The sequence below is a fragment of the Cetorhinus maximus genome, chromosome 3 (genome assembly GCF_964194155.1).
Source record: "Cetorhinus maximus chromosome 3, sCetMax3.hap1.1, whole genome shotgun sequence".
NCBI classification, from domain to species: domain Eukaryota; kingdom Metazoa; phylum Chordata; class Chondrichthyes; order Lamniformes; family Cetorhinidae; genus Cetorhinus; species Cetorhinus maximus.
The window spans coordinates 23,546,479-23,570,936 of NC_135881.1; the positions used below are offsets into that span (position 1 = coordinate 23,546,479).

Consider the following 24,458-nt stretch of genomic DNA (forward strand, 5'->3'; position numbering starts at 1 on the left):
AAGTGAAATAGATTCGGTTGATAGAAGCTATTGGTTCCTCTTGCTATCACGAAAATTTTAATCAAGCCACCCTTTTACCTTTTCAGAAAGTACAGCATAGGAAAGAGAAATACAACCAGGCAACAAGAAAAAAGCGAGAAGTACTTTGCCTGTATACAACTGAAGAGATATAACATTTAAAATGATTGTTTAATGACACCAACTAAAGCAATTTAACAGTAAGCTGTCAAAACTGCACAAAGACGTGACTTCACACTAACAGCACCCACCGTGTCTAATAAACCAACTCCAGGTTTTTGTGCAGGAGGAAAATGTGGATGTTTTATTATGGTTACATTCCTGGGCTTACTACGAGTTAAATATTTACCATTTCAACCAGGACGGCGGTAAAATTCTAACCGGAACACAGCAGGCTTACGGCAACTGGGCAGCAGGGTTCCGGTGAAGTATCTTTCTATACACTGCCAAACACCTACTAGCTCCAACTCATCTGAAAATACATCATTTCAATCTATTGCAGGCAGTGCTTAAGAGAAAAACCCCACATTTGCCAAACTCTTCAAACTGGCACACATTTTACCCCAAAGCACAGGTATATGAAGTGTTTTGTACTGGTTTTACACACACCCACAAAACACGGAAATATTTCATAACTCTCAACAGGTATATTCCATTGAGAAAGACACTGCGAGAAGGATGCACCAAAAGTTAACTAAGGAAGTTAAGGATGGCATCAAACTGAAGGAAAAGATGTACAGCATTGCAGAGATCAGTGGTAGCCCAGAAGATTGGGAAAATTCTAGAAACTTAGATGACTAAAAAGAGGGAGAAATTGGACTATAAGAGAAAACTAGTGAGAAACATAAAAAGACAGTAAAAACTTCTACAAATACAGAAAAAAGGAAGAGGGAGCAGCTAAAGTGAATGCTGGTCCCTTACAGGGTGAGGCTAGGAATTAATAATGGGAAAGTAGGACATAGCAGAGACTTTGAACAAGTATTTTATGCCTGTCTTCACAGTAGAAGAGACATAATGAATCCCAAGAATAGTAGAAAAAAAAACAGGGTAGGAGGAACTTAAAACAAACACGATCACTAGTGAAAAAGTGTTGAGGAAACTAATGGGACTGAAGGCGGATAGGCGCTGAGCCTGAAGGCATGCATCCAATAACCGTAAAAGAGGCGGCTGTGGAGATAGTGAACGCATTGGTTGTAATCTCACAAAACTCCCTAGATTCTGGAAAGGTCCCGGCAGATTGGAAAACTGCAAGTATAACTCTTCTATTCAAGTAAAGTAGAGAGACAGAAAGCAGGAAGTTTTAGGCCGGTTACTCTAACATGCGTCATTAGGAAAATGCTAGAATCTATTATTAAGGAACCGGAAGCAAGACATTTAGAAAATCATAAATCAGATAGAGTCAACATGGACTCGTGAAAGAAAAATTGTGTTTGGCAAATTTATTCTTTAAATTTATATTTATTATTTATAGTGTTCTTTGCGGATGTAGCAAGCAGGGTGGATAAAGGGGAACCAGCAGATGGTGTATATTTGGATTTCCAAAAAGGGGGAAGTCTTGCTACAACTGTACAGGGCACTGGTGACTGCACCTGGAGTGCTATGTACAGTTTTTGGTCTCCTTAAGGAAGGGTATACTTGTATTGGAAGCAGTTCAGAGAAGGTCCACTAGACTGATTCCTGCGATGAAGGGAATTACTGTCCTATGAGGAAAGGTTGAGCCTACATTCATTGGAGTTTAGAAGAATGAGAGGTGATCTTATTGAAATATGAAACTCTGAGGGGGTTTGACAAGGTAGATACTGAGGGGAGATTTCCCCTTGTGGAGGAATTAAGAACCAGGGAGCACAACTTCAGATTAAGGGGTCTCCCAATTAAGACGGAGATGACGGGCAATTTGTTCTCTCAGAGGGTCATTAATCTTTGAAATTCACTAACCCAGAGAGCAGCGGAGGCTGAGTCATTGAATATATTCAAGGCTGAGTTTGAAAGATTTTTGATCGGCGAGGGAGTGAAGGATCATAGGGGACAAGTCGGAAAGTGGAGGTAAGGCCACAATCAGATCAGCCATCTTATCAAATGGTGGAGCAGGCTCGATGGGTCGAATAGCCTATTCCCATATTTTATGATCTAATCCTTAGCTTGTGTGTTTTAGCAGGAAAACACAAAAACATCAGAAATAATCTGTCAACCTTCAAATAGAAAGGTTTCAGGGTTTCACAATTATATAAATCCACAGCAATTGCATAGTGTTTGTGATCTATTATGGTGTTAGTAGTTTGATACGAACATACGAATTATGAGTAGACGACCACTAGGCCCTTCAAGCCTGCTCCACCATTCAATAAGATCATGGCTGATCTGACTGTGACCTCTTGCCTACTCCCAATAATCTCTATCTCCTTGTTTATCAAGAAACTATCTCTGCCTTGAAAACATTCAAGCACTCGGCTTCCACCATGTTCCAAGACTCACAATCCTCAAGAGGAAAAAAAAATTCTTCTCATCTATGTTAAATGGGTGACCCCTTATTTTTAAACAGTAACCCTTAGTTCTAGTCTCTACCACAAGAGGAAACATCTTTTCCACATCTGCCCTGTCAAGACTCCTCGGGGTCTTATATGTTCCAATCAAGTTACTTCTTACTCTTCTAAACTCCAACGGATACAAGCCTGTCCAATCTTTCTTCATAAGACAACCTGCCCATTCCTGGTATTAGTTATTTGCAGAATCTCTTGTACAGAACAAGTTGAAATCTTTTGCAACAGTAAAACATATTAGTACAAAGGACTGGGGATTGTGCTGAGGGTAAAGCAAGTTAATCACTCAACAGATGAGATAGTTTTGTTAAAAAAATTCTTGTGGTCAAAACACACCAAGCTAGGCGATTACAGAAACTCAGGTGTTAGGTTGCTATACATACAAGGCAATGCCAAAGAAAATTATAATGGATGAAGCCTTCACTAACATACAAGAACTTCCCATAATACAATCCAGTAGACAGAGGCGCCGATTAGTGCTAGTTCCAAAATATGCTGTTTTAAATTTCACACTAATCTCAATTCCGTCCTCACCCCAAGTCCATCACTGGCTAGACCCCTAGTCACACCTGCATACAGTATTTCTCATTCCCTCACATCTTTCATATCACATGGGAAGAAAAAGCTCACCATCAACAGACAAGCCAAATCATAACACCAAGTTTAAGCACGTTTTATTCAACCGTTTCACGACTGATAAAAGGATAAACACAAATAATGACATTTGATAACCTCAGTCAAAGTACTTTTCCCCACTCATTTTAAATACAAAAATTGCAAGGAAGGAAAGTCGGAGCTCACTTTGGAAAGCAAAAACTCTACCTTCCACCAAATGCTTAGGACAGGCAGTTCAGTCTGTTGGTATGTGCATTCAGATCAACGTTGAACTGATTTCCCCTGAACTCTCCAGTGTGGGTTGTGCCCCTCTCCCTACACAAGCACAACAGGAGGCTGATTCCCGCCCCCCCCCCCCCCCCCCCCACCCACCCACCCCCCACCACCACCACCACCACCACCACCACCACCCAGAGCCAGGGACTCCTCAGGATGGGCCCTCTCTATATAGCAGGAAATGCAAAGCCAGGCCAACCTCCATAAACACACAGACACAGACAGACAGGCAGCTCACTGTCTAACACAAGAGGAGGGGAGGGACATTTATACACAGAGAGAGTAGCAACATATATTAAATCATAAAATAAACTGGATCTGGGGTTAAATTCTGACTTTAAAAGTTGCAGCAGCTCAAGAGGACACTGAAATAATGGAGGAGGAGGAGCAGCAGCAGCAGCTTGCAGGCCCAGGCTGCTGGCGCCATGTATTTAAGCCCCTGCCCCCCTCACTCACACAGTGAGGAGGAGCAGCCCCCCTGCCCCTGCCCTCCCCCCGGGCCCTGCCCCTGCCCCCCCCCCCCGGGCCCTGCCCATGCCCCCCCCCCCCCGGGCCCTGCCCCCCCCCCCCCCCCGGGCCCTGCCCCCCCCCCCCGGGCCCTGCCCCTGCCCCCCCCCCCCCCCGGGCCCTGCCCCTGCCCCTGCCCCCCCCCGGGCCCTGCCCCTGCCTCCCCCCCCCCCCGCCTCCCCCCCCCCCCCCGGGCCCTGCCCCTGCCTCCCCAACCCCCCCCCCCCCCGGGCCCTGCCCCTGCCCCCCCCCCCGGGCCCTGCCCCTGCCCCCCCCCCCGGGCCCTGCCCCTGCCTCCCCCCCCCCCCCCCGGGCCCTGCCCCTGCCTCCCCAACCCCCCCCCCGGGCCCTGCCCCTGCCTCCCCAACCCCCCCCCCCGGGCCCTGCCCCTGCCTCCCCAACCCCCCCCCCCCCTGCCTCCCCAACCCCCCCCCCCCCACCCCGGGCCCGGGCCCTGCCCCTGCCCCGGGGCCTCCCCCTCCCCCTCAATCCCCTCCACATCCTCACCTGCTGCTCAATGTCTCCCACCGCGAAGAATTTCACCTCCTTGAACAGGTCCTGGGCGGCCGCCGGCTCCTCACTGCGAGCCGCCTCCGACATGGCGCTTGGCCGAGGAGGGGGGGGCGGGGGCTGGGGACCTGAGGCCGGCTGCTGCTGTCCTGCCCTCCCCGGGGCCGCTCTCCCCTCTCCTCACTCTCTCTCTCTCTCTTTCTCTGTGTGTGTGTGTGTGTCTCCCACTCGAGCCAGTGAGCCGCACGCGCATGCGCACCGCCTCCCCCTCCCTCGGGAGGAGGGGGAACCCCCCCCCCCCACACAAACACCAACCCTAGTGAGAGGGGGGGGTTGGAGTTCCCAAAACACATTAAAACAACTCTCCAACAGACCCCTCTTCTGACCCCTTGGCACTCATCCATTTTTTTATTTACAAATATTCCTAAAATCGCCTTTCTTTCTGTATTTTCCCATTCTTTGTCATTTTTTCTTTCCTTGTCTCTCTGGTTTCCCCCCCCCCCCGTGGCTAGCGATGGTCGGGTCCCCGGTCCGATGGGCGGGGCTTCAGTGGAACGCGGAGCGCGCGCGGGTTCCAGGCTGGGATTGTTACAAATTACGCGGGAAATTGAGCTGCTGCCTGTCTGCAGGTACCTCTCCACCCACACACACATATATACTCACTCACTCACTTTCACCCTGTTGTCTTCATTCTCTCTCCGTGCAGTGCAATAGTTTGGCCGCTGGGCTATATATTGTACTTTAAACGTCTAGTTGTTGAGACACAAAAAAATAAATAAGGATCTGGCATATCCGAAATCAAAATGCTGCAGATGCTGGAAATCTGAAATTCGGGGAAAAAACCCAGAAAATTTTGGGAATGCTCTATTGCATCTGGTAGCATTTGTGCAGAGCAGCGCTTTTCAACTAGACTTCTGCGAGCATCCCTAAAGAATTTTCAGGTCATTTGAAAATGGTACCCAATTTTTCAAGATGTATTGTTTAATGAAAAATAATCATTAAAAACTTATGGTTCTCATTCATTCATTCAATAGTGTTTGACTTTATTTTCGTTTTTGTTTTATTATATAGACGGTGGAAGGGAAGGAGGGAGAGAGGGAGGATTGGGTTCCACAGAATTTCATAATGGGCCTAATTTTTTTTAATCATTCACAGGATGTGGGTTTCGCTGGCTGGAGTGTACCTACATCACTTTCCCATCTAAGTCACTCACCATCCTGCCTTATATATCGCTGGAAATATATCGCTGTTCCTTCACTGTCCCTTGGTCAAAATCCTGGAACTCCCTTCCTAATAGTACTGTGGGTGTACCTACACCACATGGACTGCAGCAGTTCAAGAAGGCAGCTCACCACCACTTTCTCGAGGGCAATTAGGGGTGGGCAATAAATGCTGGCCCAGCCAGCGAAGCCCACATTCCTGAATTTTAAAAAAAGCTTTTAATATCTAGAAATCCATTAATCGCTCTCTGGGACATACTGAATGGCTGAGTCTTCCACAGCCCTCTGAGGTAGAGCCTTGGTGAATTCCTGCAGTGTATCTTGTAGATGGTACACACTGCTGCTGCTGTACATTGGTGGTGGAGGGAGTGAATGTTTGTGGATGGGGTGCCAATCAAATGGGCTGCTTTGTCCTGGATGGTGTCAAGCTTCTTGAGTGTTGTTGAGTATCAAAAGATATGGGGATAGTGCACAAAATGATCAGCCAATTCGCTGCCAGAGGAGGTGGTGGAAGCAGGTACGATAGCGGTGTTTAAGAGGCAGCTTGACAAATACATGAATAGGATGGGAATAGAGGGATACGGATCCTGGAAGTGCAAAATGTTTTAGTTTGACAGGCAATATGATCGGCGAAGGCTTGGAGGGCCAAAGGGCCTGTTCCTGTGCTGTACTTTTCTTTGTCCTTGTTCTTATGATCTAGTTGAATGGTGGAGCAGGCTCAAGGGGCCAAATGGCCAACTCCTGCTCCTAGTTCCCATGTGCCTGTTTCTGTCATTTAGAAGAGTTTGACTAAATACATCCAGATTTAGGAACACCACCACCTGGAACAAACTACTCACTATTCTGACTTGGAAATATATCGCTGTTCCTTCACTGTCGCTGGGTCAAAATCCTGGAACTCCCTTCCTAACAGCACTGTGGGTGTACCTACACCACATGGACTGCAGCGGTTCAAGAAGGCAGCTCATCACAACTTTAATTAGAGATGGCAATAAATGCTGGCCTTGCCAGTGACACCCACATCCCATAAACATTTTTTTTAAATGGGGAGGCAACGCGTTTAGAATTGGACACAGAATGAGATCACAACTTTTCTTGTTTTCTTTTCTAACAGGTGTGTGGAAGGATTTATACTGTAAAGGAGTTTGGAAATATACTTAAAAAGGAAAGGTTTGCAAAGCTAAGGAGAAAGAGCAGGGGAGTGGAAATAATTGGACAGCTCCTCTAAAGAGCCAGAACAGGCACTCCTGTACATAAAGTTTCTATGAAATATACATCATATTAATGAGTTATTCATTTAATTTGTTCTTTGTGAAGCAACTTTAACTCATAATATAAAAGTAAACCAAAATCTGAAGTTGTGATCAAAAAGCAGAAAACTGCAGATGCTGGAAATTGGAAATAAAAACAGAAAATGCTGGAAACACTCAGCAGGTCAGGCAGCATCTGTGGTGAGAGAAACAGAGTCAACACCTGCTCTTTTACCTCCTCTCTCCTCACCGTTTAAAGCCCCCATGCACTTTCCAGGTGAGGCTGCAATTTACTTGTACTTCTTTCAATTTAGCATACAGTATTCGCTGCTCACACTGTGGTCTCCTGTATACTGGGGAGACCAAATGCAGATTGGGTTAGTGCTTTGTGAAGCACTCCCATTCAGTCCACAAGCGTGACCCTGAATTTCCTGTAGCCTGTCATTTTAATTCTCCACATTGCTCTCCCGCTGACATCTCTGACCATGGCCTAAATGTGATATCTCTGGCATCTATGATCAGGTAATTGAGAGGTATAGGGAATGGGTGGGAAAATGGAGTTGAGGCAATAGATCAGCCATGATCATACTGAATGGCAGAACAGGTTCGACAGGCCGTGTGGTCTACTCCTGCCTCTATTTCATATATATTCATACATGTACACTGTTCCAGTGAAGCTCAACAAAAGCTTGAGGAACAGCACCTCATCTCTCAATTAGGCACTTTGCAGCCTTCTGGACAATAATTTCAGACCATAATCTCTGCCTCCAGATTTTCTTGAATCAAAGAAAGAGTAAGTTTATTAGTTAGTAAACCCAAGAAAGAAGATGTGATCACACACACACACACACGCACCACACCACACACACACGCACACACACATACACAGAGATATCAGAAGTAAGAAAGTTAGAGTCCAATAAAAAGTTAAAAGAATATACCATTAAGTCCTCTGCTTGTATTTGAGGCGTAGATTTTTGAATGTACCGGACATTTGAAGTTAGTTGGTTTCCTGTAAAATCCTGCAGTTGACTTAGTTCAGGTCTGCACCTTGTTGAAGACACTCTTTTAGCTTGAGAGAGAGAGGGAGATATCTTTCCTGCTGTCTTCCAGCAGTGTTTTCAGATGACTGTAATCCTTTTTTCATTTTGATTCTGCTTGGCAAAACAAGCTTTTTAAAACATCTGTCTGTATATTCTTAAAAAGGAATTTGATTAACATGTTTTGCAGTCATTGTTGCAGACCCAAGTAACCCCACTTTTTGATCCTTTCATCTCTGAAACTTTTGACACATTTCAAAATAGAATTCAACAGGAGATAGGGTTATTTCACTCTCCACAGAGGTTTTGAATGTCTGATGAGTATCTAGCTGGTTTGCCGCTCCCATTGTCTTGATAGAAGTACAGCTGATCAAAGTCTAGCACTTTGCATTTTTAATGCCTTCCTTTCAAGAGAGTCCCTGTTTGAAGAGGATCTTGACACCCCCCAGGTGTGAAATTCTATGCAGCAGGCCTGCAGTGCAATTCATATAGAAATGTTCCAGAAAAGTGGTCAATTTACAGTTTTGGATATCAAGTGACTCGTGGTAGCCATTCTTGATCAGTGCCTTTTCTTGTATTTTTTTGTAAAAAACAGGTCTTCTTTAAACAGTTCAATATGTCTATGGTTAGCTGGTGAATTTGTAGATAGATCTCAGTCAGTCATAGTTTCCCGTCGTTGTGACAATGTCCTCACACATGTATCGCAAAAGGTTAACACACAGGTACAGCAAGTAATTAGGAAGACAAATGGAATGTTGTCCTTTATTGCAAGGTTGGTGGGTGGGGTGAGGGGGGTGGCATGGGGTGGAGTATTAAAGTCGGGAGGTCTTGCTACAGCTGCACAGGGCATTGGTGAGACCTCAATTAGATTATTATGGGCAGAATTTTATGCTGACCGGGTGGGTGCACGTCTGACCCGATCTGGCATGAAATCACCCAAGATGACATTGAGTGAGTGTCCCAATGCCATCCCGCACTCATGTGATATTTCGGTCGGCGGACTCGTGCAACAGTCAGAAGCACGCCCACTGACCATTAAGAGGCCAATTAAGGTAATTAAAGGCGCAAGTGTCTTTAATTTTACATTGACAGTCCAACCTTACAGTTGGCGAATGGGCGAATCAGCCAAGCGGCCTTTACATTTTTCATGAAACCTCATCCAAGGGCGGGATGAGGGTTCCGCAATGAAATGAAATAAAAATAAAAATTGGTGGACAGCATTTTCATCATGTGTATTTTCAGGTGCCTGATTGGGATCATTTGAACATTTGTTTTCTGCTTTTCAAAACTTTATATCTGATTTTTCAGGTTTTCAGCTCCGTGAGGCAGCTCCCTGCCTTCAAGGAGCTTTCTCTCAGCGCTGGCCCGCACCCGCATTGACATCAGCGCCCTCCCTCTTCCTGCCCTCACCCCAGCAGCGCTGAGCTTCTCAGCGTGCATTTCATGCCGGCTGGCAGTTAATTTCCCAGCCAGCGTGAAATCGCGGTCGGAGGTCCGTTCCCCAGTTGATCCTAGGCCCACCGATCACGCCCGCCCGCTGGCCTAAAAATTCTGCCCCATATATAATTTCCTTATCTAAGGAAGGTTACACTTTCACTGGAGGTCATTCAGAAAAGGTTCACTCGGTTAATTCCTTAGATGAAGGGGTTGTCTTATGAAAGGTTGAGCCAGTTGAGCATATACTATTATTGAAACATATATGATTCTGAGGGGACTTGACAGGGTAGATACTGAGAGCATGTTTCCTCTCATGGGGATTCTAAAACAAGGGGGCAGAATTTCAGAATAATGGGTCTTTAAGACGGAGATGAGGAGGAAGTTCTTCTCTCAGAGAATCATTAGTCTTTGGAATTCACTTCCACAGATAGTAGTGGAGGCTGAGTCATTGAATGTATTCAAGGCTGAGTTAGACAGATTCTTTATCTACAGAGGAGTCAAGGGTTATGGGGCACAGGTGGAGTTAAGGCCACAATTAAATCAGACATGACCTTATTGAATAGCAGGGCAGGGTCGAGGAGCCAAATGACCTACTCCTGCTCCTATTTCTTATGTTCTTATGACTGGAGGGTAAGTAATCAGTACAAACGAAAATGGTTGTGATTGTTGAAAGTCAAACATCTCAGTCCCAGGATATCACTGCAGGAATTCCTCAGGGTAGTGTCCTAGGCCCAACCATCTTCAGCTGCTTCATCAATGACCTTCCTTCCATCATAATGTCAGAAGTGGGGATGTTCGTTGATGATTGCACAATGTTCAGCACCATTCGTGACTCCTCAGATACTGAAGCGGCCAGTGTCCATATGCAGCAAGACCTGGACAATATCCAGGCTTGGGCTGATAAGTGGCAAGTAACATGCTTGCCACACAAGTGCCAGGCAATGACCATCTCCAACCAGAGAGAATCTAACCATCTCCCCTTAGCATTACCATTGCTGAATCTGTCACTATCAACATCCTGGGGGTACCATTGATCAGAAACTGAACTGGACCAGCCATATAAATACTGTGGCTACAAAAGCAGGTCAGAGGCTACAAATGCAGAGATAATTAATATGAGTGTAAAACGTGCTTAGCGTGGAATGCCAAATGTTTTTACAGTGTTTGTGTCCCTTCTCAAAACTCACTATGGATCAACAAACCATTAGAATGTCACATTCAAAATTTTAGTTAAATTAAATGTACCGTAGACTCTTTAGCTCTCAAGCGTAGAATAGCACGCTGAACTGCAACAGTGTAAATATTATACAGCCTAATCCTTTATTTATCCTGAGTGAAATAACCAATTTACAATAGATTAGCTCCGAGATCAGGCCTTCACCTTGGGGTTAGATTTTCAACTTCCCATCCAGGCATTAAACTTGTGAATCAACTGACATCCCCCACCCAAAACTCTTCCTTCCCACCCCCAATTTTCATTCCCATTGAGTGCCTGTGCAGCATGTTGAACCCCTATACCATCAGCTTTAAATCCATTTCACCTAAAGCCTTCACCTGTGAATGAAAAGCTGCTTCCTAAGCCCATCCCAAGCGCTCTCTCTGACCCTCAACTCATCCATGGTTCATGAATTCCATTGTTCTGCTCAGCAAATGTCTTACCACCACCCTTTGTAATAGTCATCCCCAGCAGATCCTGGGCCTTCCACCCACCACTACTCTCACCACCTGAACTCAAATGCATGGGTTGAACATGATGTTAAGGAACGGCCTGGCCATCCATTGTCAGCTCAAATTTTACCTGTTCAGGTACTCACTCATCTCCAATGTAATTGAATCTTCCTATTAATTCATCCTTCCTCTAAGGCAGCTGCTCGGGATCAAGAATGACTTGCTTCATTCTGGTTCGATCGGTTCTGGGATGGCTGATAGGTCCAATGCTCGATCTGCAGACCCTGCCACATTTGGGACAGGTGGTGTTTGAAGGGTTGGGTGGATGAGGTGTTTGGAGGTTTGTGTGCTCCCCCCAATGCCTCAAATCCACCTCGGCACGTTCCTGACGAATTCATGAATGTTTTTTTGTAAAATGACAAACCAACGTTTCTCTTCACCATGAATCTGCTCCTCTGACCTCACTTAGACGTATTTTCTACCTTTACCAGCTGGTATTAGAACAATTTTTATTCCCATTGGGGAGCCAAGATAACTGAAAGTGCATGGCCAAAATTATGGGGCTGGATTTTTCGACTGGGGGAGCATGTAAAATCTGTTGGGAGGCTAGCCCACCGCCTTCCTGACCATCCCTGACCATAATACAGTCACCACTAGCCCACCTGTCCTCAGGCTTATTTATGCCCTTTACCTGCCCAATTAAATGGCAATTCCGCTGTCATAAAACACTGAGTAGTGGCACGAAGGGCAGGGTGCAGACGCTTTTTGTTTTCAACTGTGTTGAAAAGGAGGGGAGGAAGTGGGGGACATATCATTCGTGGGAGTGGGGTATCCTGTGCGCATCGGGGGCAACCATCCGCCCTCAACATGTTACCTCACCTTGTTCCTCCCGCTTGGCCTCCAAAACCCGCCCCAAAGCGCTTCACAGCCAATGAAATACCCTTGGACTGTCGTCACTGTTGTAGAAAACCTGTCAGCCACTTTACTCACAGCAAGCTCCCACGAACAACAGTAATAATAATGATTAGATGATCGGCTTTTGTTACATTGATTGGAAGATGAATATATTGAATATAGGCAGAGATGAATATTACTCCAAGGAGGCCATCATCTGTTCCTTCAATCGCCTTCCAAGTTAGATCATGATGATCCTCTTCGCCCCTTACTCACCAATATTGTTTACCTCTCTCTTATCTCTAAGCTGCCCTTTCCCTCCAGGGTCACTTATAGTTTTATTGCAATCCAACTTTGTGCTGTGCTCTCTCACTACTCCTTTTTGAGTTCATCCAACATGCTTCTGGCAATTTATAGTTTCAAGATAACCTGACCAAAGTCACCAATGATATCCTATTTAATATTAATCATTGCTTGCGTCCTTTCTGCCGACATTGCATTCTCCTCCGCAATCTTTCTTGCACACTCTACCCATAGGTCATTTCTCTTTCATGCTTCCACTCCTAATTGTCTCCATGCAATTGGTACATTCCTCATGTGGCTTCTCTTCTTAGAACATTATCTACTCATTCTCCCTCAGAAACATCTTCCCCAAGCATAGGTTCAGCTTCTACATGTACACAGGTGACATGCAACTCTTAACAGCACTGATTGATCTACAATATTTTTAATGTGTTACAATCTCCATAGAGACTTATTACTAAAAAAAGATATTAATTTCCCAGTAGCCTACAAAAAAGGATCAAGTGAGATGATTTCATTTTTAAGACTTTTACTGTAACAAATACCCTGAAGTCAACACAGACCAAACATCAGCCAGTAGACAACTAATACACTAAACTACAGAAAAGATATCCCCCTCTGCCTTTAACTTTCTAACATGACCGAAAACCCCACAGCATGTTTATCTATTACACTGCCCCCCCGTAGAATCGTAGTCTTTACAGGAACCTGTCCAAAGTTACCCCCAGCTTCCAACAGACTTGCTGTTCGCCATTTCGCTGAGTCATAATGTCCAGTGCCCATTGCAAGTTGCTTCTGAGAATCCCAAGCTGACTTCCAGCAGCAAGGCCCACTTCGGTGACTCCTTCTCTTGGCCACGCCAGGGCAAATTTTCCAGGGTCCTTAAATTTCCGCTGTTCTGTCTCTTTGACCAGAGAATATGCTCCAACATGCATTCTGGTCACTGCTAGGTGACTAACAGATCAGCCTTTTCACCTCTGCTGTTCAGAGCAGCTATTATTTTTCTATCCCTCTCTCTCTCTCTCTCTCTGCCCAGGGTCTCTGAGTCAGTAAGCCTGGCAACACTAAGGCCAGCTGTCTTTTCCTTTGTCTCCACAGTCTTAAGAATTGGCATCTCGCTTTCAATAGAGATTGACCTAAGTCCCTGTCTCCATGTCAACCAGGCTGCATGAGCTTATCACTGGGCAGAATAAGTAGGAGGTCACATGCACCTCTCCACTCGTCTATTTTACCCTGAATTAATGAGGACAATTTAAAACATAACCATTTATAAATCTCACATTTGTAACAAATGGAAGTCAAATTTTGGATTTGATATTCTAATGGTTTGTTGATCTATAATGACCTCTGAGAAGGGTACAAACATACTAAACCCATATTATACTCCACACTAAACACATTTTACACTCATATTAAATATCTCTGTGCTGATGTGCTGTTGAACTTGTCACAATCAATAATTTTCCTGACTGCAGTTAAAGAAAAGTTTAACTCTGATGCTGTTTTCTATTTTGACTGCCTGTCAGTTACCCTTCCTTCCATCTTTCGGCTGAGAGGTTGAACCGAGCTTTTCCCTTTGCTGAGCACGAAAGATCCCATGGCATTATTTTGAAGAAGGACAGTGGAGTCCTGAGCCAAAATTAATTTCACAACCAACATCATGAAAACAGAAGATGTGCTCATTACCCCATTGCTGTTTGCCGGAGTTTGCTGAGCTTAATTTGACTGCCACTTTTCCTACTTTGCAACAGTGACTACACTTCAACAATTACTTCATTGACTGTAAAGTGGTCTGGCAATGGAAACCTTTCTTTTCTCACTCCAAATCTAGGATGAGATCCGATAGAATAGGTGACAGAAATCCTGGAGTCATTGAAAAAAAAACAATTGGATGTTGCAAAAGGTCAGGGGGCTTTAGCATCTCTTGGGGGTGGATAGCCTCATTTGACCTTCTTCACTTGTAACTATCTTGTGATTTTGAGTGAAAATAATCTCAGTGACAGCTCTTCTAAGCCTTATCAAGGGGCAGGTTGGTCAATTCATCATCAACAGCATTATAGAACCTACCTGCCTGGCTTTCCTTTAGACATCTAATTGTTCATTATCAGTAAAGAAGCACCAAATCTTATAGGAGCCAGCTTGGATCAGTGGTAGCACTCTCACCCCTGCACCAGACGATTGTGGGTTTAAGCTTTAGACTGACAATCCAATGTAGCTAGGAGTGCCCTTTTCCAGATGAGATGTTCAATTGAACACTTCTCTGCTCACCCAGGTGGATGGAGAATGTCCCATAGCAATCTTTTGAAAGAAAAGCAAAGGGCAAAATGATAATCAGAACTAGGCCATTCCAGAGTGAAGTTAGGAGACACTTCTTCACACAAAGGGTAATAGAAGTGGGGATCTCTCTCCCACAAAAAGCAAGAGATGCCATTACACGCGTTAATTTTAAATCTGAGGTCGATTTTTTCTCTGGTCAAGGGTGTTAAAGGTTATGGAGTTAAGGTACAGGTACAGGTCAGCCATGAACTCAGTGTGTGTCAGAATAGGCACCAATGTCCCTATGCTCCAATAAAGGGATTCCTTCCAGCTAGTCTAATTTATCCTATTCAAAAGACAACACCTATAACAATGCAGCACTCCCTCGGTACTGCAGTGTCAGTGTGAAAGGATAAAGGGATTTGATAGGGCAGTTACAGAAAAAAACTATTTCCTCTGGTAGGGGAGTCCAGGAAAATACAGCTCATCTATTCAAGAGTGAAATCAGGACATGCTTTTATATGCAAATGTAATGGAAATCTGGAATTGTCTCCCCAGAAGACTGTGGTTGCTGGATTAATTGACATTTTCAAGACTAAGATTGATAGAGTTTTGCTAGGTAGGGGTATCAAGGGATATAAAGCAAAGACGCATAAAAGGAGTTGATGGACAGATCAGCCATGATCTCTCTGAATGGCAGAACAGGCTCAAGGGACTGAATGGCCTACTCTTGTCCTACACTCTGATGAAGCATTTCCCATGGAGCTGCCTGCTAATGTACCCAAAACCAGATTCAACTGAACTACTCTACTAGGGATTTACCTGAATCAATAGGTCACTGACAGGAGGAAAAATAATGAATCTACAAATGTGTGCTCTGAGGCTTAAGATTGTCTAATGATTTTTTTTCCACATGGCGACACATGTAGAGGAAGGACTTACTTTCCACTGCACTTCCTCTTTCCTTTGTTAACTTGATCATTACTTTTAATTGAATAATGAAGTTATTCATGTTATTAAATTTATGATTAAATACTGACAATGATTATCAGAATTCTATAACATAATAACACCAGCACTGAAAGTTTGTCTTTCACACTAATACATCCCTAAGTGTGACGTGCAACGCATTACGAAAGCAAAATACCGTGGATGCTGGAAATCTGAAGTAAAAACAGAAAATCTCGGAAATACTCAGCAGGTCTGGCAGCATCTGTGGAGAGAGAAACAGAGTGAATGGGCTGGATTTTCCCTGGGGGCTTGTGTACTCTGCCATCAGACTCAATGCGGATCAGAAACCCACACTGCGTGGGAAACAGTCAGTCAGTTTGATTTTCCCCAGAGTGACCAATTCATGGCTAGAGGCTGGCCTCGACATCCCAATGAGAATGGTGGGTAAGCTCTAGAAGCTGGAGGGCCCACCAGTGGCCTTGCAGTTTGAAAGCACCAGCAGAATGCCATTGTAGGTAAGTGAGAGAGAGTGGGCACATCAAAATTTTAAAAGTTTTAATTTAAAAAAAAATGTCTTTTGCAGCCAGGCCACCAATGTGGGAAGGGAACCCTTCTAACGGGGTGGCCTGTCACTGCTGCTACGCTGAGGCAAGCAGAGAGAGCCTCAAAGCCTGCCTGGCTTATAGGCCCGGTCTGCCACCAGGCTAAAATGGCCCCTGACCCCTCAGGATCCTGGTCCAATCAGCTATCTGGCGCAGGTGGGTGTGCTGCCCTGCTGCAACCACGCACCCATCCCGCCTCCTGGAAAATGGCCCAGGGGTCAAATGGAGCTGGGGATCTGACACACAGGCAGGATTCCCAGTCCTGGCACAGACTGAAAATCAAGCCCAATGTTTCAGAGCTGTGCTCACAGATGTCAGTCTGCCAGCCCATCAATGTTTGCATTGCCAACGTCCAACGGTTTGTAAGATCTAAATGTGTGTTTAAAAAAAAAAAAATCATTCCTATTTTAAGTTCATCAGGACTGGAAGAAGTTAGAAATGTAATAGGTTCTGAGAAAGTGAAAGGGGAGGGGGAGGGGGGGGAAGTATGGGGAAAAAGAACAAAAGGAAAAATCTGTGATAGGGTGGAGGGCAGGAGAGATTAAACGCCAAAAAGGTTTTCATGGCACAAGGGCAAAGGGAGTGGGAATGGAACAAGTCAAAAAAAACAAATGGTGTGTCTAGAGGAGGTGCAAATGGCAGAATCATGAACAGCTCCTGTCCGAAAGCAAAGGGGGACGAAAAAGAGAACAAGAGAGGAAAAGGAAACAAGATGGCGGGGGCAGAGGTTACAATTTAAAATTGTTGAACTCAGTGTTGAGCCCAGGGGCAGTAAAGTGCTCAGTCCAGAGATGAAGTGCTTTTCCTCAGCCTTGCAACGAGCTTCAGGGAGACTGTGTAGGAGGACAAAGAGTTCAGAGTGAGAGCAAGGTGGTAAGTTAAAGCGACAGGTGACTGGAAGCTTTGGATCGTGCTTGTCGACTGCAGGGAGCTGTTCCACAAAGCAGTCACCCAACCTGTGCTCTTTCTCCCTATGGTAGAGGAGACCACTTCATAAGCAGCGAATGCAGTATAGTAAATTGAAAGAAGTGCAAATAAATCACTGTTTCACCTGAAAGGAGCATCTGGGATGATGGACAGTAAGGGATGGAGGAGATAAAAGGGCAGGTATTGCATCTCCTGTGCTTGCATGGAAATGTGTTGTGAGAAGGGGAAAGTGTGTTGGGGGTGACGGAGAAGTAAATGCAGGTTTTGCAGAGGGGACGAATCCTTCGGAAAGCTGAAAGGGGATGGGAGGGGCAGATGTGTTTGTAATGCAATGAAATACTTCTGAAGTAAAGTAACTGTTATGTTGTAGTTAAATATTGCAGAAATTCTGCATTAACAACAACTTTCATTTACATGGTAACCTTAACACTGTGAAATGTCCCAAGGCACTTCGCAAGAGCACTATGAAGCAAAATTCGCCATTAAGCCATATAAAGAGATAGTAGGACAGGTGCAAATCTAGCCAAAGAGACAGATTTTAAGGAACATCTTAAACAGTGAGAGAGAGGTGAATAAGTTTAGGGAGGGAACTCCAGAACATTCCACAAACAGCCATGTGATAAATAACGAATCAATCTATCTTGAGGCAGTGGGGTAGATTTTACAATGAACACTTTTCACATAGAAAATACATGGAAACAGCCCGTACAGCCAAACTAATCCACTTGGCGTTTCTCTTTGACAAGAGCACTAGTCCTAATCCTAAATGTGAGGTAGTACATCTTAGGAGGAAGAATGGGAAGGTTACTTATTACTTGGAAGGTGAAAGTCTAGGTGGGGTAGAGAAACAAAAATACACCAATCACTAAAAGTTTTGTCACAAGTTAACATGACCATCAAAAAAAAGGCAAACCAAGCAGCTTTATTTCTATATAGAAACATAGAAAACAGAAGCTGGAGTAGGTCATTTGGCCCTTCGAGCCTGCTCCGATGTTCAATACGACCATAGCTGATCCTCTATCTCAACGCCATACTCCCACTCTCTCCCCATACCCCTTGATGCCTTTAGAGTCTAGAAATCTGTCTATTTCCTTCTTAGATATATTCAGTGCCTTGGCCTCCACAGCCTTCTATGGTAGAGAATTCCACAGGTTCACCACCCTCTGAGTAAAATTAAGTTTCTCCTCATCTCAGTCCTAAATGGCCTGCCCTGTATCCTGAGATTGTGAACCCTTGTTCTAGTCCCCCCAGCCAGAGGAAACATTATTCCTGCATCCAGCCTGAGCAGCCCTGTCAGAATTTTGTATGTTTCAATGAGATCCCCTCTCATTCTTCTAAACTCCAGTGAATACAGGCCTAGTCGACCCAATCTCTCCTCATGCAACAATCGTGCCATCCCAGGAATCAGTCTGGTGAATCTTTGCTGCACTCCCTCTATGGCAAGTATATCCTTTCTTAGGTAAGGAGACCAAAACTGCACACAACACTCCAGGTGTGGTCTCACCAAGGCCCTGTACAGCTGCAGTAAGACATCCTTTCTCCTGTACTCAAGTCCTCTTGCAATAAAGAGGGATAGAATTGAAAAGCAGGAAAGTTATGTTAAACCTATCTCAAACACAAAGGATATGGAGGAACTGGAGAGAGTGCAGAGAAGATTCACTCAGACGATACCAGAAATGCAAGGGTATAAACATCAGGAAACAATTGACAGGCTGGGCCTCTTTTCTCTTGAAAAAAGAAGGTAGACGGGTGAACTAATAGAGGCCTTTAAAATTATGAAAGGTTTTGATAGTGTGGATATAGAGACAATGTTACTTTCAATGGGGAACAGCAAACTAGAGGCCATCAATATAACATAGTCACCGAAAAATCCCATAGTGAATTCAGAAAGTGCTCCTTTACCCAAAGAATGGTGAGAATGTGGAATTCGCTACCACAGGGAGTGGTTGAAGCAAATAGTATTGATGCAATTAAGGGGAAAATAGACAAACATATGAGACTGAAGTGAGTAGAGGGTTCTGATGATAGATTTAGATGAGAAAAGATAGGAGGAGGCTCTAGTGACCATAAACACTGTCAGGGACTGGTTGGGCCAAATATCCTGCTTCTGTGCCGCATATCCTATGTAATTCAGTTTGTACATGGAAAGCCCCCACAAACAGCAATGTGATATGACCGGACTTTATTTTTCTTGTCCTAAAAATAAAACACCGCAGATGCTGGAAATCTGAAATAAAAACAGAAAACGCTAAGAAAGATTCAACAGGTCTGGGAGTGTCTGTGGAGACAGAAACAGAGTAAAGGTTTAACTTTAGTCCTTGGCCTGCTGCAGAATTCCAATGAAGCTTAACGCGAGCTCAAGCAAGCACCTCATCTTTAGACTGGGCACTTTACAGCGTTCTCAACATTTAACTTGCATTTTGTTTCCTTTTCCTTTGCTGGATTCTCTTTTTCCATTTTGTTGCTTTCAGAGAGCAGTTACTCACAATCCTGCCACATTTACCCCCTCCTTTGTTTCTTTATCTATCTCATCACTACTTCCTTGGCTTTGCAGCATGAAACATTTTTCCACTTAATCCCTCCTGACCTCCAACCAGAGGTCGGAGTTAAGGTTTCAGGTTGATGATCCTTCATTCTTCTGGTGGATAAAGGGATTTGATAGGGAAGCTATTTCCTCTGGTAGGGGAGCTCAAGAAAATACAGCTCATCCATTTAAGAATTAAATCAGGACATGCTTTTATATGTAAAGGATAATGGAAATCTGGAATTCTTTCCCCAGAAGACTGTGGTCGCTGGATTAATCAACATTTGCAAGATTGGGGTTGGTAGAATTTTGTAAGGTCGGGGCACAACGGGATATAAAGCAAAGACACACAAAAGGAGTTGGCGTACAGATCAACCATGATCTTACTGAATGGCAGAACAAGCTCAAGGGACTGGATGGCCTACCCTTCTCCTATACTCTGAAGAGGCATTTCCTATGGAGCTGCAAGCTAATGCTCCCAAAACCAGGTTCAGCTGAACCACCCTCTACTAGGAGTTAACCAGAATCAATAGGTCACTAAAAGGAGGAAAAATACCGAATCTCCAAATGTGTCTTCTGAGGCATAAGGTTTTCTAATGAGTTTTTTTTCCCACATGGCTACACTCAGAGGGAGAATCTGCTTTCCACTGCACTTCCTCTTTCCTTTGCTAACTTGACCAACACTGCTTATTGAATAATGAAGTTATTCATGTTATTAAATTTATGATTAAATATCGGAAAATACCTACAATGATTATCTAAATTCTATAACATAATAATACCTGCACTGCAAGAGTGTCTTTCATACTGATACACCCCAAATTACAAAAGCAAAGTACTGCAGTTGCTGGAAACCTGAGGGAAAAACAGAAAATGCCAGAACTGTTCAGCAGGTCTGGCAACATCCATGGTGAGAGGAACAGAGTTAACCTTTTAGGTCAATGACCTTTATCAGAACGGTTAGGAATGTCATAGACTTTGAGCCAGTGAAAAGTGGGAAGAACAGAGAAGGTGTGTCATTGGTTGGAGGTCAGGAGAGATTAAATGACAAAATGTTTCATGCTGCAAAGCCAAAGAATTGGTAATGAGATAGATAAAGAAACAGAGGGGGTAAATATGGCAGGATTGTGAGTAACTGCTATCTGAAAGCAACAAAAAGGAAAGAGAATCCAGCAAAGGAAAAGGAAACAAAATGCAAGTTAAATGTTGAGAACGCTGTAAAGTGCCAAGTCTAAAGATGAGGTACTTGCTTGAGCTTCATTGGAATCCTGCAGCAGGCCAAGGACTAAAGTGTCAGACTGGGAGTAAAGTGGGAAATTTAAAGGACAGGCAGCTGGAATCTCAGGGGTTTTTTTCTATTCATTAACAGGCTGTGGGCTTCGCTGGCTGGGCCAGCATTTATTGCCCATCCTCATTGCCCTTGAGAAGGTGGTGGTGAGCCGCCTTCTTGAACTGCTGCAGTCCGTGTGGTGTAGGTACATCCATAATGCTGTTAGGGAGGGAGTTCCAGGATTTTGACCCAGCGACAGTGAAGGAACGGCAATATATTTCCAAGCCAGGATGGTGAATGGCTTGGAGGGGAACTTCCAAGTGATGGTGTTCCCATCCATCTGCTGCCCTTGTCCTTCTAGATAGTAGTGGTCATGGGTTTGGAAGGTGCTGTATAAGGAGCTTTGGTGAATTCCTGTGGTGCATCTTGTAGACGGTACACACTGCTGCTATTGTGCGTCAGTGGTGGAGGGAGTGAATGTTTGTGGATGGGGTGCCAGTCAAGCAGGCTGCTTTGTCCTGGATGGTGTCAAACTTCTCGAGTGTTTTGGGAACTGCACTCATTCAGGCAAGTGGGGAGGGTCATGCCTGTAAACTAAATGGAGGTTTTCTGCAAAGTGTAGAATAGTGGGTTAATGGATATGTGAATGAGACCATGATGATATCAATGATGTAAGAGTGACATCAGTAGTCAGGTGACTGAGAACCTCAAAGGCAGCAAGACACAGAATGGTCTGTGACCTGAATACCATATGCTTACCCTGAGGTCTTTGTAAATAGTTCTTAATGAATTGTTTGAAGTTAAACCATACCGATTATCTCAATTCTGTCATAAGGAAGCAAAACCTCATCAAGGTTCGGTAAGCATAGTAATAGTAAAACCTCACTAAAGCTCAGCAACAACACTGAAACACAAAGCAGTCACCCCATCTGTGTTTAGTCTCCCCAATGTAGAGGAGACCACATTGTGAGCAGTGAATACTCACTTTCAATTTAGTTGATTAAAGGAATTGCATGATTGAGAGAAATTGAAAAAGAACATGTAAATTGCTGTTTCACCTGAAACGAGGTTTTGGCATCCACCCTTGTGGGCAGTAAGTTCCAGGTCATTATCACTCGCTGCTTAAAAAAGTTCTCCCTCACATTCCCCCTTGTATCTCTTGCCCAAACCCTCGGGCAGAATTCAATACCCTTTCCTGAGGAGACTTTGGAGAGATGGTGGGGGGGGGGGGGGGGGCGGGGGGGTGCAGGGATGGTGTTTAATCAGCCAGTTTGGTGTGTAGCTTGATGGGGAACTTGCAGGTGATGGTGCTCCCATGCATCTGCTGCCTTTGTAATTCTAATGGTAGAAATCATGGGTTTGGAAGGTGCCGTTGAAGGAGCCTTGGTGAGTTGCTGCTGTGCATCTTGTAGATGGTGCACACTGCTGTCACCGAGTGAATGTTGAAGGTGATGGAAGGGATGCCCATTTGTCCTGGATAGTGTTGAGCCCCTCGGGTGGTGCTGGAGTCACACTAATCCATGCAAGTGGAGTGTATTCCATTGCACTCCTGACTTGGGCCTTGCAGATGCTGAACAGGCTTTGGGAAGTCAGGAAGTGAATAACTCACCACAGAATTCCCAGCCTCTCACCTGCTCTTGTAGCCACAGTATTTATATGACACATCCAATTCAGTTTCTGGTCAGTGTAACTCCAGGGCTCTAGTTTCTTAGAGCAGCACATTCTGGAACCGACTAATGAGCAGGGTATATTAGACTTGGTATTGTGTAATGTGATAGAATTAATTAATGATCTCAGTGTGAAGGCACCCCTAGGTAGCAACAGCCACAATATGATTCAATTTTACATCCAGTTTGAAAGGGCGAAGAGTGGGTCTAAGGCTAGTATTTTAAACTTAAATAAGGACAACTATGTGGGCATGAAAGCTGAGCTAGCTGAAGTGAACTGGGATACTAGGCTAGGGGATAGGCCAATAAAGAAGCACTGGCAGACATTTAAGGGGATATTTCAGAATACTCAGAATAAGTATATTCCTACAATAAAGAAAAATTCTAACATGGTTAACTAAAGAAGTTAAGGAAAGCATTAAACTTAAGGAAAAAGCATATGACTTCACAAAGATGAGTGGTAGATCAGATGATTGGACAGAATATAAAGAGCGTCTGAGAATGACTAAAAGGTTAATCAGGAGAAAGAAGTTAGAGTATGAGCGGAAGCTAGTGAGAAATGTAAAGACGTTTGGCAAGAGCTTCTACAGGTATTTAAGCAGGAAAAGTAGTAAAAGTAGGTAAAGTGAGTGTTGGTCCTCTAGAGAGTGGATAGTAGATAATAAGGAAATGGTGGATGAAATGAACAAATACCTTGCTTCTGTCTTCATCATAGAGGATACAAAAATCATTCCAATAATAGCTGTAAATCAGGAGGTGGAAGGGCAAGAGGAACTTGGTGAAATTACAATCACAAGGGGAGCAGTACTGAGCAAACTGACGGAGCTGTGGGCTGACAAGTCTCTGGGTCCTGATGGACTTCATCCTAGGGTCTTAAAAGAGGTGGCTAATGAGCTAGTAGATGCGTTGATGTTAATTTTCCAAAATTCCCTAGATTCTGGAAAGGCTCCAACAGGCTGGAAAGTAGCAAATATGCCGTTCTATTCAAGGAGGGAGGGAGGCAGAAAAAAGGAAACTATAGGCCAGTTTTCCTTCTTTGGCTCAGTGTCAATTTTGTTTTTGTCTGATTGCAATATAATGAAGCACCTTGAGTTGTTTTACAACATTAAAGGTGCTATATACATACAAGTCATTGTTATGAAAACAAAGGGGGGGCAAAAAATAGAGCTTAAGCTAATATGAAAATGCAGGAACAACATTTTGTCAAGACTGGAATTCCTCAGAGAGAAGTGATCATGACTGTGGTGCAACATATTCTCAATGCTTTCTGAATCTGTGCTTAGTCTGGAAGAATCATTTACTGGTTTGACCTGAGTGTTTTATTCTTTTGAAAGTTTTTATTTACTCATTTCTCTTTTACACATGTTTGGAATACAATTTGATTTTTAGAGTGTTAGGCCATACATCCAAGTGATTGGCTGATCGAATCAAACAGCTTGTTCCTGCAGTTGTTCGTAATAGGTAGAGTATAAACCATATTGAGCCAGCCCGTGCTTGCAAAACCCGAAACTAAACTTCTTCTGTTAGATGTGATTTTGCAGTTGGCCAGCACTTGCTGAACAATCCTGAGTGCGCTATTAGCTGCACTAACAAGCAACTTAAGATAATCAGTCGAGCTTGTACTGTGGTTCATTTATGCTTGCTTGAAGCAGCATACACTCATATGCAGGGACCCATTCTCTGCAAATACAAGAATTTGTTCAAGCCTTGCACCTTTTCTGAATTACCCAGGAGCTTGGGGAGCCTATAATTCCCCGTTGCTTCCGCAGTAGCAATGCCTCAGCCAATCATAGTCAACTTGCCAACCAATCAGCACCCTTTTCTCCTGTAGTATAAATTGTTGTGATCGCTTGAAATTTGGCATTCTTGCATTTGTCCTGATGAGTGCAAGACAAAAAGCTTCGCAACATGTCTCTCTTTTCAGCAATATTCTAGTGGTAGAATTATGTATTTATTCAACTTATGTACTATTTTCTACCCCATCTA

The 24,458-nt window shown here is 44.2% G+C and overlaps 1 protein-coding gene across 2 annotated transcripts in view; it reads right to left on the bottom strand.

Annotated features, from left to right (window-relative positions):
* Positions 1-4,654, bottom strand: part of paxip1 (PAX interacting (with transcription-activation domain) protein 1) — a 118,308-nt gene extending 113,654 nt beyond the window's left edge. Inside the window, exon 1 of one of the 2 annotated variants that reach the window (XM_078537060.1) lies at positions 4,461-4,654. In XM_078537060.1, the coding sequence (XP_078393186.1) occupies positions 4,461-4,553 (93 nt within the window). In that variant the 5' untranslated portion in view covers positions 4,554-4,654. The remainder of the gene's footprint in view (positions 1-4,460) is intronic. The other variant, XM_078537057.1, reaches the window with a different exon arrangement.
* Positions 4,655-24,458: the final 19,804 nt, after the last annotated feature.